Below are 15906 nucleotides of genomic sequence, written 5' to 3'. Positions count from 1 at the left end.
AAGAGAGAGTTTAAGGAGAGAAGATGCAACTGTGTGAAGGAAAAGTAGGGAGTGCATGATACAGAGTGGTGAGATTGAGAGGAAGCCTGGATGAGAGATGAAAAAGTTCGATAGAGAATTAGGTCACCTGTAGTCTGTTTAGTGTTCTGCAGTAGTCTGTTTTGGATATTCACTTTGTGCATTCGCTGAAGTGCATTCACTGAAGTGTAATACTTAATCCAGTATGAATCCCTGCCTGTGCAAACCCCTATCTTCCCTAGAGAAGGCCTAAATTTATACTGGGTTTGGGTGGGGATATTGCCAATTAATTCGTCAGGATTGCATAAGGGGGACACATGGCTAACAGAATGAACTTCTCACACCAAGGCTAACTAAAAGACACAAAAAAAGAACAGAAGGGTCACAGTCATAAAGATAAGAACAGCTCATAATTTAGGTATAGACAATAAGAAATCAAAATAAACATCACAATAATATGGACAGAGGAAAATAATTTGAAGGCAGCATAGATTACCAAAAGCACATACACAGAAATAGCAAGCAGATCCCAGTTTCAATTAAAGGTGGAAGATGTGGTTGAGCTGACACACACCTGTGGAGGGGTAGAGAAGAGTTGTTTTAGATTGTGCTGAGCCAAAGTGTAATAATTAATTCAGTATGAATACTTTATCCAAGATGATAGTTGCCAAAGCAATCCCTGCCTGTGCAAACCCCTGGCTCTCATTCTTGTCTTTATGGACCTTTCTTTGTGCACTGGTCCAAATCATTTGCCAGAGAAGGATTATGGCGTGGGGTTGTTTTTTAAGGGTTGGGCTTGACCCCTTAGTTTCAGTGAAGGGAACTCTTAAAGCAGTCAGCATAACAAGACATTTTGGAGAATTTCATGCTCCCAACTTTGTAGGAACAGTTTGGGGATGGTACCTTCCTGTTCCAACATGATTGAGCAGCAGTGCTGAAAACAAGGTCCATAAAAACATGGCTGAGCGAGTCTGGGGTGGAGGAACTTGACTGGCCTCCACAGAGTCCTAACCTCAACCTAACAGAAAACCTTTGGGAGGAATTAGAGTGGAGACTGCGAGCCATGCCTTCTCATCCAACATCAGTGCCTGACCTCACAAATGCACTTCTGGAAGAATGGTCAAACATTCCCATAGACACACTCCTAAACCTTGTGGACAGCCTTTCCAGAGCAGTTGAAGCTCTTATAGCTGCAAAGGGTGGGCCAACTCAATATTGAACATAGGGGCTAAGATTGGGATGCCATTATAATTCATGTGCATGTAAAGGCAGGTATATCAATACTTTTGAAAATATAGTGTATTTGTACATTGAAATTATACACCCTCTTAAACACCTCTTCTCCGGAGTGAATAACTGTAATCTATGTAAATTGTCTCTGTAGCTGAGGTCCTCTTTCCCCTTAATAATAATAAGACAGTTGCATAAAACAGCTTGCAATAGAAAAAGTACATCAACACCCAAACAAATGAATATTAATAAAGTATTCTCAAAAATAGAAGTGTAGACCACTGTAGGTTTGTCGTTCTAGTCAATACTGTCAACATTGCTTAGAAAGAGGGAGTCTTTTGTGCTAAATAAACAGGCTGGTCACATACATGTATATAGCAGGTCTAAATCAGCCTAAACTTGTATTTTATCCTTAGATCCAAAATATGTTTTTTTGCAATGTGTTTTATATCTGTGTAGAGCCATACTGGCCATTCTCTCTGGCTAGTAGGTCTAGGTTTTCTAAGTAAGCAGTTCAACCTTTCTTTTCACAATCCATTATCAAATAACCTAAACATCTCCTAAATAAAATTGTGTCCAGTTGATATCTATGTCTTGGTTTATACTGATCAATTAAAAGTGAAGGAGGTATCAGTGATAATTCCCCAGTTTATATTGGATGAAAGTGAAAGAGTGACTGCTACACTTTCTCTCAGTATGTGGTTATTAAAACAAGTTTTGGCCAAGTACTGGTTAAAATATGATCTCAGATCTCCAGGGCTTGCTTATGAATTTTACGGTCAAGATGGAACCTGTTTTAGGAGACTTCTGCCTGTAGGGTAGGTGACAGAGGAGATAAAAGTATGACTCCAGGAATAATGTTCTTCTTCCTTTTCACAATGCTGAATACAATAACTCAGTGAAAGTTTCACAAAGCATTTTAGTGATTGTCTTTGACATTAATGTCTATATTGTGATACCAAATATGCAATTATGTGCATTATCTTGTAGCCTTATTTATTTTTTTAATATGCTACATTTTCTTCTTTTAATTACTGTACATACATTTTTTTTTCTTTCTTCCTATATCTTATGTGGTGCTTTTGTAAAAAGGGCAACATAAATATCTTGGAGTTTAAAACTGCTCATTGCTGACATGTACAATGGCTTAAAATTCTAAGGAAATAAAAATGAAACTGATACCCTATACCAGTGATGGGAACCTTGGCACCCCAGATGTTTTGGAACTACATTTCCCATGATGCTCATGCACTCTGCAGTGTAGCTGAGCATCATGGGAAATGTAGTTCCAAAACATCTGGGGTGCCAAGGTTTGCCATCACTGCCCTATACTATCTCTACAAGTATAAGGAACAGGCTATAATGCATTAAAGCACAAACTGGCTTTTAATTTGTAGCATCTGAAATCCAATTAAAAAACGAAAGCTTCCCCATTATTTGCTAAGTATGCAAAACTTTGAATCTAACTTACTACAATGTTTATCAAAGTTTAAAAACGAATAACATGACTTTGAAATGTATAGAAAATATTTAGATGCCTCTAACTAAACCAAGAATGTCTGCTATTCAGGGCATCCCTTACTATAAACCAGATGCCACAGGTGGTTTAACAAAGAGCCAGTGGGCTGCATTCTTTATGTGTCCACTGCTTCAACTTCTCTTTTTTTGATTCTACTGACTGTTATAACTGGTGATAAAATGCTGGTTGATTTTTATTGCATTTATATTCTATTTTTATGAAGATGCTTGCTAGCATGTCATCCCGTAATCATGACTCTATATCCTTCTCCTGTATAAAAATGCCCCTGTAGAAGACATTAGATAAAGTAAAATTATAGTAGCTTGTGAATTTTTGCAAAAGCTTTTGCAACATAAAAAAAAGGAAAATAAAACTGCTGAAAACAGTATCTCTGAATGTATACGTTTGGTAGCCAGGTCCAATAATTTCTAGCCAGAATAGCTGTAGCCTATATAAATTAAATAAATGGAATAATAAACACAACATTTTTATTTTATTTTGTTTTATGTTTTTTTTCTGCATCTTTTTACACTGCTGCAGGATAGTAATATGTCTGCTTTGAATCTAGCAAGCAATGCTAGGCTGGTTTTAACACTTGAGGGCAAGACTAACCTTTTAACCCAATGGTCAGTTCAAACCTTGCATCTACTTGTGCTGAAATGTCTCAGAATGAATTGGTAGTCAAATGTGCATCCCTACATACAAATAACATTTTAGGTTATCCAGTAAAAATACATTAGTTGTATAAACAGAACATATTTATAATCGAAGAGTTGTGTGCTTTATTTGGAAATATACTATATCCAATTCAGGCTTTCCTTCGACCTGTTTCCTCATCTATGGTTTTTTTTTGTTTTGTTTTTTATATTTACAATGATGTAAGCTAGTACAAACCCTTTAGCATGGAAAAAAGGAGAAAGTCTTACCTCCCATAAAAACAAAGTTCTTTCTTTCTTCTAATTCATCTTGGCCAGGTCATGCATTCCATTCCAGGAAGGAAGTCAAGGTGTGTGGCATACAGTATATTAAAGCATAGAAATAGATTTATCAATTTAACTTATAGACCCACTTTTATTAATCACCAACATTATAAAATAGCATATTCCTATTCCAATGTATCATTATAAAAATTATAAATAAAAAAAAAGTGTAGCTCCAAAAATGTTATGCAAACCATAATAGCAAAATGTATAAACATAAATCAGCTGAGGACAAATGCATATAAAATGGAATAAACACAATCAGTTCTTTAACTAAATGAAAGTGGCATTCATATATGCAGATAGTCCCAATGTATGTACAAATAGTATTATAATATAGTCCAGGTGAGTAAGTTTGTGGGAAATATGGATGTATAGCCACCACTCCAGTGAAGAAAAGGGGTTTAAACACTGTCTAGGTGATAGAGCCTCCACCATCAACTTAAATGCCTACTCACCGGAATCTAACTGAGAACAAAAAGCTCACCAGAAGCCCAGATTTGTATTCATGGTGTAGCATTTTATTGTTCCATTGGTAAATTAACATAAAACAAAAACAAAAGATAAAAAACACTCATTTAGAGTGATCGCTGGCAACCCAGAATTGCACAGCAGTAAGACTTAATTGCCAAATAGCCTGCGCCGACACATTTCATCGAATAGAATGTCGTCAAGGGGGTCATTAAAATAAAATATTCTGTTCTTTTTCTTCCATGAGAGCTGATAAGTCTTGGAAATGCACAGGGCAGCTGTGAAGATGGATCTTGTTATCCAACCATTGGGGATCTTCTTGTGGGACGTAATAAGCAGCTCTCAGCTTCATCAACATGTGGGCAGGATGAACCTCAAAGATATTGTATCATCAGCTATCTAGAGGTAAGCAATAGCATTTATTTTATATTAGAAGGGGTTTTGATTTAGGGCCAGTTCACACCACATGCATCCCACTGCGTTTTTATTTTGCATCAAAAAAGCATGGAAAGTAGGTTATATGGTTTCCAATGGCATAGTTCACACTAGTGCACTGAGTTCGAGGGCATTCCAGTTCCAGAAAAAAAAAAGTAGAACATGCTGCATTTTTCCTTCCTGCAATGGACTGTACTGGAAAGCAGTAAAACACATAAAAAATGCACTGGAATGCACTGGTACACATCAAAAACGCACTGGAACAAGTCAAAACACAATAAAAACATTCATGCAGAAATGCATCCAGAATAAATCTGGAGTGTGTTTTAAAGGTGTGAACCAGCCCTTAACAAGCATAGAATTACCTGGCTTATCGGGAGCTTTAACAATATATACAAATATACAATATCTTAAAAAAAGTTTTCACCATTATTTAGAGAACACATCAAAGTGCTTCTCTCATTGCTTTCTCCTACTACTTAGCCTTTGCATCACTCCATAGAGCTTGGCAGAAAAATGCAACATAGCAAGCCCCTGAATATAGCACTACAGTAAAACAGAAATGCATTGTAGAATAAAGTAAAAATAAACCGTTTAAACCTAATTTACCAGCAGGTTGGGTCTTTTGGTAAAAGAGAATTTATGAGTCTATTCTACCAAAAAACTATTAAGCCCCGTACACACGAGAGGATTTATGTCCGACAGACTTCCGAAGGAGTCCTGCCGGAGTTCTGCCGGAGTTCCCGACAGAGTTCTGACTGACTTTTCGACTGAGCGGACTTGGCCACACACAATCACACCAAACTCCGACGGATTCGAACGTGATGACGTACGACTGGACTCGAATAAGGAAGTTCATAGCCAGTAGCCAATAGCTGCCCTAGCGTCGGGTTTAGTCCGTCGGAATAGCACACACACGAGCAAATTTTTCGAAGGGACCGGGTCCGGCGGAGTTCCGTCGGAAAAATTTGAAGCATGTTCCATTTTCTAAAGTCCGTCAGACTTTTGCGAATCAAAAGTCCGTTGCAGCCCACACACGATCGAATAGTCTGAAGGAATCATTCCGTCGGACTTTGGATGTTGAAAAGTCCGCTCGTGTGTACGCGGCATTATACTTACCTTCTAGCAATTTTGTTTAATCTGCATACTGACTGTGGCACAGTGTATAGTCCCAGCATCTGTAAGATGGAGCCTTGTGTCAAAATAATGAAACTCTAATGTGCGTGCATGGGAGTTACATCATCAGTGCCTGTCCAATGGGTGAAGCATGAAGACAATGGACACAGAAGAGAAAAATAAGATGGCATTGACAGGGATGGGTGGATGTAGGGAGCTTGGACCTCACATTGCTAGAGGAGAGAACACCTAGAGCCTAGGTCAGCAGCCTGTCGATCGTGGGCTACCTGTCAACTGTCGACAGGTGACAGGCAGATCGCAAAGACATTCCGCAGTTGTGACCCGTTTCTTGCTCTAAGTGGTCCATGCATGCGCTCACACAATCCAGGCTACAGAGGCAGCCCTAGCCCCTGGCATACGTGAACCTGCGGGGTGGGAAAAGCCTCCAGAATAGCGTGGGCGCGTTCGGGCTCTTCTCCGAACATGCGTGAGCGCTTCCTAGTGCTGTTGCACGTCCCTCACCACCGGTCTCTTCCCTGATGCACAAATTGGATACCATGTGGAGTGGTGAGAGAGGATTGCCGGGAGGAATCAGCACCGCTGCATGTTCCCTGCGCCACACTGCATTAAAAACGTCTCTGATCTCCAAGCCCTTCTGACACGCAAAGCCCTCCTGACACCCCCCAATACCATAACCTCCTGACACCCCAGCCCATCTGACCCCCCCAATAACATACCCTTCTGACACCCCCGTCCCATCTGATCCCCCACTACCATACCCTTCTGACACCCCCAGCCCTCCTGATCCACCCAAATACCATGCCCTTCTGATACCCCCAGCCCATCTGACCCCCACAATACCATACCCTTCTGACACCCCCAGCCCACCTGATACCCCCAATACTATACCTTCCTGACACCGCCCCAATACCATACCCTTATCACATACCAAGCCCTCCTGATCCCCCAATACCATACCCTCCTGACACCCCAGCCCTCCTGATACACCCAATACCATACCCTCTTGACACCCCCAGCCTTACTGATCCCCCAATACCATACCCTCCTGACATCCTAGCCCTCCTGATCCCCCCACTACCCTACCCTCCTGATCCCCCCCACTACCCTACCCTCCTGACACCCCAAGCCCTCCTGATCCCCCCAATACCATACTCTCCTGACACCCCCAACCCTCCTGATCCCCCCCAATTCCATACCCTCCTGACACCGCAGCCCTCCTGATCTCCCCAATTCCATACCCTCCTGATACCCCAGCCCTCCTGATCTCCCTCAATACCATACCCTCCTGACACCCCAGCCATCCTGATCCCCCAATACTATACCCTCCTGACACCCCAAGCCCTCCTGATACCCCCAATGCCATACTCTCCTGACACCCCCAGCCCTCCTGATCCCCCCGCTTCTCTACATCCTACTGACTTCTGTACGCCGCCCTGCATCCTATGGAGCTCTGTACACCACTCTACATCCTACCGACCTCTGTACACCGCCCTATATACTACTGAACTCTGCACAATGCCCTAGATAATACTGACCTATGTACTCTACTCTACCTACTACTGACCTTTTTAGATCGCTGTACAAACTACTGACCTCTGTACACCGCCCTACAAACTACTTTCACTGGTCAGAAATTAGAGCAGATAGCCAGGCCTAAAATTTGTCAAGAAAATCAGCCTGCAGTACCAGATGTTCTGCTTTCATGATGAACTCTGGCATCAGACTTGTGGGGGGGTGACCAATTAACCCCCAGGCATGAAAATTTTTTAAATGAAAGTGAATTTCAGGTTTTTCACTGAAGCTATCTTTTAAGCTAGGCTAAGTTTATATTTTTACAGTGACATTCGTTTTAGTCGATTGTTCTAGGTTTTTATTGCCGTCTTTTCTTTTTATTGGGGGCTTGCTAGTTAATTTCTTTTTAAAAAATGGGGAGCGCTGTACCCCTGTGATCTTTGATCTCTTCAATGTTGTCCAAGTAGATCTCCATCTGTCAAAGGTTGCCTACCACTGACCTAGAGGTACTGTAAGTGCGTCATAATGTGCAAGCATGCTGTGCATACTTGCACATTATGGCAAATGCTGGGCTTCTCTTCCATGGTTTTATTTCACTTTAAGCAGGCCTTAGGGAAGCCTTCCCTACTTTAACTTAGCTTGATGAATGTCATGAAAATTTACTTTGAAAAGGATACCAAATTATATGCATGGAAAGTAAAAAAAAAACGAAAGAATACGCATTTCTGCTTGTAAATGATTCGATGATAGAAGAACCTTGGTCACTAAGCTAAGAAAAATTCTCTTGTAAACTTAGAATTCTCTTATAAAGTGAACAGCCTTTTTTCAGAAATATGCAGAACTACGTTTATATAGTTATACCCTCAGCATGCCCTCAGCATTTATCCAACTTGCCCAGATTTTTTCACATTTCCTAGGACAGTTGTGACTGGCCCAGGTAACTTAATAGATAGGCCTGTTGCTCAGCTACAGTGAGTGGCAAAGATGGTTTCCATTTTTAACAAAAGTAAACAGTTTTAGGCTGTGTGATTCCCCAAGGATATCTGTAATACCCATTAAGAATATAAGTGGGTCTGCTGGGATCGCTACCCCCTCCACGGTACAAACAACGGAAATAACCCCCTCCCAGGAGTCTTGCCATCTCGGACAGGTCCACAACATATGGAGAAAGGAGCCCTCCTCGATACAGCATTTGGGACAGGTGGCTGATAATTGAGGGTAGATACTGGACAGCCTCTGCAGGGTGCAGTGCACTCAGTTTAGCAATTGCAGTTGACTAGATTTGTCACTAGCAGAGATGAAATAATGATCAAAGCAGGCATCTCAATCTTCTTCCGAAAGAGCTCTTTTTACACATGCAAATAGGCTGCTGGGTTGCATTTTTAATGCTTCACAAATGCCTATCAATGCCACACAGAATTGTTACAATAGGAGCAGATTCACATTGCAGCTTTAGCATTGCTTCATGTTGCTGCAAGGCAAAAAAATGCTGCTTGCAGAGTTTGGCAGGCATTGACGATTTGCAACTGCTTCCATTCATCTCTATTGAAAAGCAGCACAACCACACCTCAAATGCACTGTAAATGCGCCTATGGCATTTACAGTACAGTTGAAAAGTGTCAAAAGTGACAATTTCCCATTTTAGTCTCATAAAAAAAAACACAACACATGGGACATATGAAAAGTGTTGCCTGACACAACATGAACATCTATACAACACATCCTAAATGTTCAATAATGCTATAGGTGTGTTAATGCTCTTTTAGGCTGCTTTAAAATGTAAAAGTACTGCATGGCACTTCTAATATAAAGAGGTCAGTCTGGGTGCATTAGCAGTGTTTAAAAAGGAATGGATAGCAAAATGTGGTTTGTCAAGGGTTCCATCCACAAGTCTCCACTGAGCGGGAATGTAATGTGACATGCCAAGGGAACTGTGCATTGACTGCATGGCAATGTTGTTGTAAGAAATGAAAAAACATGCAATTGCGAAATTGGTAATTAGCTTGTCAATTCAATTTGAACTTCTCCTCCCCCCCCTCCTCTTCCATATTTAGCCTGTCATTTTTTTTTTGGGGGGGGGGGGGGTTATCGGGTACCTAGTCTTGACATATGCCCACTCCGACTTCCGCTTGGATTACCTATTATCTTCATTGTAACAACAAACAAAATGTAAAAAAAAAAAATCTCAGAACGCTGCCCCAAGAGTAGTACAGTGTCACTATAGTGATGAAAATATGTAAAACAAAAAGTAAAAAATGAAAAGTACATTTTTTAAAAATTGAATACAAAATCATTAAAAAAAATGTTGATATTGACTGTCACCAGTCAGTACCCATGATCACTGCCACATCAGACATATGATGACGCATTTGGTTTTTGTTGACTTTCCAAAAAGAGGTCATTGGGGAGGGGGCATTTGTACTGTTCTGCCATTTTAGGGCCTCAATAAACTATATAAGCTATCAGTACATCAGGACTGATACATTTTCAAATATATACAGTGCCTTGAAAAAGGATTCATAACCCTTGACATTTTCCACATTTTGTCCTTTTACAACCAAAAACATAAATGTATTGTATTGGGATTTTATGTTATAGACCAACACATGGCTCATACTTGTGAAGTGGAAAGAAAATGATTTTCTACATTTTTTACAAATAAATATGTGAAAGGTGTGGCGCGCATTTGTATTTAGCCCCCTTTACTTTATATATTTTAGCTAAAATCTAGTGGAACCAATTGCCTTCAGAAGTCACCTAATTAGTAAATAGAGTCCACCTGTGTTTAATTTATTTTCAGTATAAATACTGCTTTTTTGTGAAGTCCTCAGGGGTTTGTTAGAGAACCTTAGTGAACAAACAACATCATGAAGGCCAAGAAACAAACCAGAGACAGGTCAGGGATAAAGTTGTGGAGAAGTTTAAAGCTGGGTTAGGTTATAAAAAAATACCCAAGCTTTGAACATCTCATGGAGCACTGATCAATCCATCATCCGAAAATGGAAAGAGTATGGCACAACTGCAAACCTACCAAGACAAGGCCGTGACACGGCCTAAACTGACAGACCGGGCAAGGAGAGCAATAATCAGAGAAGCTGCCAAAAGGCCCATGGTAACTCTAAAGGAGCTGCAGAGATCCACAGTTCAAGTAGTAAAATCTGTCCACTGGAAAACTATTAGCTGTGCACTCCACAAATGTGGCCCTTATGGAAGAGTGACAAGAAGAAATCCATTGTTGAAAGAAAGCCATAAGAAGTCTAGTTTGCAGTTTGCGGGAAGCCATGTGAGGGACAAAGAAAGCATGTGGAAGAAGGTTCTCTGGTCAAATGAGACCAAAATGTAACTTTTTGGCCTAAAAGCAAAACACCTTGTGTGGCAGAAAACTAACACTATACATTTCCCTGAACACACTATCCCCACCTTGAAACATGATGGTGGCAGCATCATGTTGTGGGTATGCCTTTCTTGACCAGGTACAGGGAAGCTGGTGAGAGTTAATGGGAAAATGGATGGAGCCAAATACAGGACAATACTAGAAGAAGACCGGGGCAGAGGTTCACCTTCCAGCAGGACAACAACCCTAAATATACAGCCAGAGCTACAATGGAATGCTTTAGATCAAAGCATATTCATGTGTTAGAATGGTCCAGTCAAAGTCCAGACCTAAATCCAATTGAGAATCGTTGGCAACACTTGAAAATTGCTGTTTCCAATCTGACAGAGCTTGAGCCATTTTGAAAGGAGAATGGGAAAATATATCACTCTCTAGATGTGCAAAGTTGGCAGAGACGTCCCCAAAAGACTTGCAGCTGTAATTGCAGCAAAAGGTGGTCCTACAAAGTATTGATCATTTATAATTTTCCTTTCTACTTCACGTGTCGTGGATCACTTTGTGTGGGTCATTTATCACATAAAATCGCAATAAAATACATTTACGTTTTTAGTTGTAACATGGCAAAATGGAAAATGTCAATGGGTATGAATACTTTTTCAAGGCACTGTATATCATAGTTGTAGACACTATAACTTTGACACAAACCAATTCATGGGATTTTTTTAATAAAAGATATATATCAGAATACATTTTAGTCAAAATTTATGCTGAAATATGATTTTATAGGATATGTTTTATGACAGAAAGTAGAAAATATTGTTTTGTTTTTTCAACATTTTTGATCTTTTTTCATTTCAAGATCAAATACCATCAAATGAGAGCTCTATTTGTGTGGAAAAAAAGTTAAAAAATGTATTTGGATTCAATATTGCATGACCGCACAATTAACAGTAAAAGTAGCACAGTGCTGAATAGCAAAAAATGTCCTATAAAGGGTGTAAAACCTTCTTGTTAAAAAAAATGAGGTAGTAAAATTCAATCTTTACAGTAATGCATAGTACAGAGAACAGTGAGTTTTGTTGAGGGTTTCTTGTGCTGAAGTGAAGTTCTAAAAACTTGCAGTGTAGTATGCATACAATGTGCTGATGGTGATACCAATTACCTTGAAAATCACATATTTTGTAAGTTATTTACTGGTAATACGTCTGGTAATCTGCCCCCTTCCACCATGCGCTGCGGGACATTCCGTGGGATACTGCTAGGGTAAATAAAATGTCAAGAAATTGGTCTATTGTCAACTTTTTTTACTAATACTTCTGATTTTATTTTATTTTAGGATGATCAGAAATGTTTTATGTGTGATTCCAGATATCCATATGATCCTTATAATCACCCAAACAGTCACCAGATTGAAAATGTTATAACAACATTTGATTCAGATTGGAAGAAAACATGGTGGCAATCGGAAAATGGTAAATGATAACATACATCAAATATACCAGTAAACTTTTGTTCTAAGGCAGCCCATAACACATATATTCCATTTCTCTCAATTGTATCTGTGTCAGAGATATACTGTATATAGTAGACAACAATCTGATTAACTGATTCCAAGCAAAACAAGGTATAGAGATGATATTCTTGGCCTTGGGTTTAAATGTGAAAGATTTCTATATAGGGAGCTGTAATTTGGCAGTGCTGGGCATGGTACATTTATGCCATAGACTAATGTTGTGTTTTTATATTTCACTTATTCTTAAACAGAAATATTGGACTATAAGAACTAGCCACCAGTAAACTATTTCCTTTGAAAGAATGTCTGCTATTTTTTGTCAACTGAAAACGTGGATGAATTTTTTTCACAGTTATTAATTCCAAAGAACCAACAGTGTTTTACTTCGGTATAAGGCCATATTACTGCTATCGCAGAAGTATTTTGTCCTAGGCTGTTATAGTTCTGAGTTAGCTTCTGTCCAGAGCTCCACAGGCAACCTATACCTGGCTAGGTGTCAGATTCCACAATATAACATCTGATAAAACATCTGAAAACAGTAAATTTCACTTTATTAGCCCATTAAATGGTTCAATCTCAGGAGAATTTATTTTTTCTGCATCGAATACAAGAACAATATGTGAGACTTACCTTAAAACAAAGCCCTCCAGTGGCGCACTTGGATCTTGGATCTAAAAATCTTAATTTACTGGCATCACATACCATTAAGGTCTAGTTTGCACCAGAACACATGGGTCAAAATGCATACCATTTATCACCAGCGTCATGCTGAAGGAAAACGTTAATAAACAGCAGACACCAAATTTACAAATTAAAGATGTTAAAGATAAAAAAAACTGGCCTTTTTGGCTCTGAAATCCTGAGTATTAAAATGTACAGGAAAACAACACATATAGGCTAGTATGTCAAGTCTGACATATTCACACTCCTCCACTCACAGGAAAGCGAGTTGGGAGGCATTAAATGCTGCACTCAGGCCAAGCAGGTGACAATCAGTCTATTCTCGCTGGAGAAACAATACTTGAGAGGAGATATGATAGCGATTTACAAATACCACAATTGTGATCCCAATTAAAGAGGAAAATAATGTAAGGTAAAAAATAATGTAAAATCGGGACTATATTTCCTCAAGAGACTTATATCTTATATATTTTTTTTTAGGCATTGATTTCGTCAGCATTAGACTGGACTTAGAAACGTTGTTTCAGTTCAGCCATCTGGTGATTACCTTCAAGGTATTGTACACTTTTATGTACTTAAATAACACAAATGTTATAACATTATAAGTGATGCATGTGACAAAAAGGCAGCAGCTCTATTCTTTCACTTTTTCTGTTTATATATCCTACTTGTTCCGAAAAAATCTGTTCTATCTAATATGATCATTTTGTACTTTAAATATAATTTGTACTTTGAAAAATCTAAATATTGTTATGTATAATTATTTCAAATTAGATGAAAATCCTTTGCCCTCTCTAAGCACAAAAGCAATATCCCAGAATTCTCCATTTTTGTATAGATATAAAGCAGTTCAACAACAACCAAAAGGCTTGTTCATGTCACCAGGAGCATGCTTATTATACAAACATCAAAAAGCATAACTGTAACGGAGTCTTATTTATACAATTAATTGGAACGTTTCAGCTTCCATGCACTGGCAGCTTTAGATCAGAGAATGTGTCACATTGCATACATTTTCCTGGCAGATAACAACACTAGTTTAGATTAGGGTACGTGTATTGTCTTACAGCTTACAATATTGCATTGTTATTGCATTGAAATCCCACATTGTGCTGATTAAGGATAAAAATAAAAAAAAGAGAAAATGTGTATGCACAAAACTGGCATAAGCCCTTTATCACATTCTTGTCTCAGAGCATGTTTTTTGGCAGCTCACATTCATTAGTTGACATTAGACATGTGTCCGAATGCAATTTCCTCAGAATTTCGGGTATTTTCGTTATCATTTTAACAAACGATAACGGACCTGCAGAATCTGAAAACCAAAAGATCGGACATAAACAAATGCTTTATTTTCATTTTTGTTGTGACAACAGTTCGATATAGATAGGAGAATCGACATGACACTGACAATAGCAATCTGTGTCCATCGAACCTGTGGTCGAATGTGCCTAACCTTAGCTCTATTAGTTCAAGATTATTCTACATAGAGAGAAAAGATTTGACGTAGAGAGAAAAGATTCAACATAGAGAGAACAGATTCAACATTATAGAGACAATAGCAAAAAAGGTTGAATGTGCCTAACCTAACTCTTTTAGTCCAAGATTATTCGACTTAGAGAGAAAAGATCCGACATGAAGATTCGACGAAGCAGTCGCCGCAAGTGGACATTTATGGTCAAATGCTCCGCCCATAGGCTATAGAAGAATTCTAATGTTGGTTGACTAGTAATATAAATAAATATAATTATTACTAGTGTCATACAACATTAGCATTCTACTATAGCTTGTAGGCGGAACATTTGACTGGAAATGTACGATTGTGGTGTCGTACAGTTTAGCTGCTCCATCGAATCTTCTTCGAACATTCAACAGACACCATAAGCTTTCAATGACAGATTCTACCTTAATTATTTCGGATTTTCGGGACGAATGCATTTTTTAACGAAACAAAATAAATAAAAACAAATTTTGGGAGTAACTAAATAAATTTATTTTTCGGACGAAAACTAAATTCTGAAACAAAATATTTCAGTGTGCACATGTCTAGTTGACATTAATAAAGATAAGGATTTTAATTTTATACATAGTACATGTGGCTAACTTAATTTTTCCTTTATGAACTATATGATTATGCATAAAGTGCCATGATATAAAGTTAATTTAAAACGAAATATTAAGTGCAAAATCTGTTAAAACTCACGTCACATACCTGATTAGGACCCCCGAATGAAGAACATGGCCTTTTGCACAATTCCTACATTAGCACCACTAGAAGATAAGACAGTGCTGCAAGGGCAATAGAAGGGCACAAGTGACAAGGTACAGTAAATTATGAGTGCTAGTATAGGATGTTCAGAAGTACAGCTGGTAATACAATGAGAATTCAGCGGGTTCAAATACAGGTGCAGTCAGGTAACAAGCATAGAGCCAGTAACAGATGAGCAGCGAACTTCCAAAATTGTATACAGAGTCAATGTTATGCCGCGTACACACGAGCGGATTGTATGGTGTACTTAGTCCGTCATACAATCTGACAGACAGTCCATCGTACTTTCCACTGAACGAACTTGACCACACACGGATACACAAACAGTCCGTCGAAAGCTTGCGCGATGACGTGTACAGCACGTACGACGGGACTAGAAATAGGAAGTCCAAGACACAGCAAAGCACCCTTCCGCCGTGTAAATCCTTTCTGGGCATGCGCCATTCTTAGTCCGTCGAACTAGCATACTGACGACCGTATTGTCCGCTAAAGCCAAAGTACGACGGACAGAATTTCGAAAAAAACAAAATACTTAGTACTCCGGACTGCACGCTGAAAAAGTCAGCTGAAGCCCACACACAAGCGGATTGTCCGCTGAAATGTGTTTCGACGGACTAAGTACGCCATACAATCCGCCCGTGTGTACGCGGCATTAGGAACAGGCCAAGGTCTGCAATGTGCTGGCAGTGAACCATGTCAGCGAGCAGAATCTTGATCAGAAGTCCAAGTTGAAGTTGGTAACAGAGCTAATAAACAACCATTGACAGAAAAGAAAAGTTCAGCAGGTCAGGGGACATTCAAGTCTTT

The 15906-nt window shown here is 39.2% G+C and overlaps 1 protein-coding gene across 1 annotated transcript in view; it reads left to right on the top strand.

Moving 5' to 3' along the window:
* LAMB4 (laminin subunit beta 4) overlaps positions 1-15906 on the top strand; it is a 233867-nt gene that overhangs the window by 11725 nt on the left and 206236 nt on the right. Inside the window, exons 4-6 of the mRNA XM_077472837.1 lie at positions 4466-4623; positions 11973-12108; positions 13311-13384. Coding sequence (XP_077328963.1) covers positions 4466-4623; positions 11973-12108; positions 13311-13384 — 368 coding nt within the window. The remainder of the gene's footprint in view (positions 1-4465; positions 4624-11972; positions 12109-13310; positions 13385-15906) is intronic.

Source organism: Lithobates pipiens, unplaced genomic scaffold (assembly GCF_037356315.1).
Source record: "Lithobates pipiens isolate NorthernLeopardFrog02 unplaced genomic scaffold, aLitPip1_a1.2 Scaffold_8, whole genome shotgun sequence".
NCBI lineage: Eukaryota > Metazoa > Chordata > Amphibia > Anura > Ranidae > Lithobates > Lithobates pipiens.
This window is presented reverse-complemented; position numbering and strand designations above follow the sequence as displayed.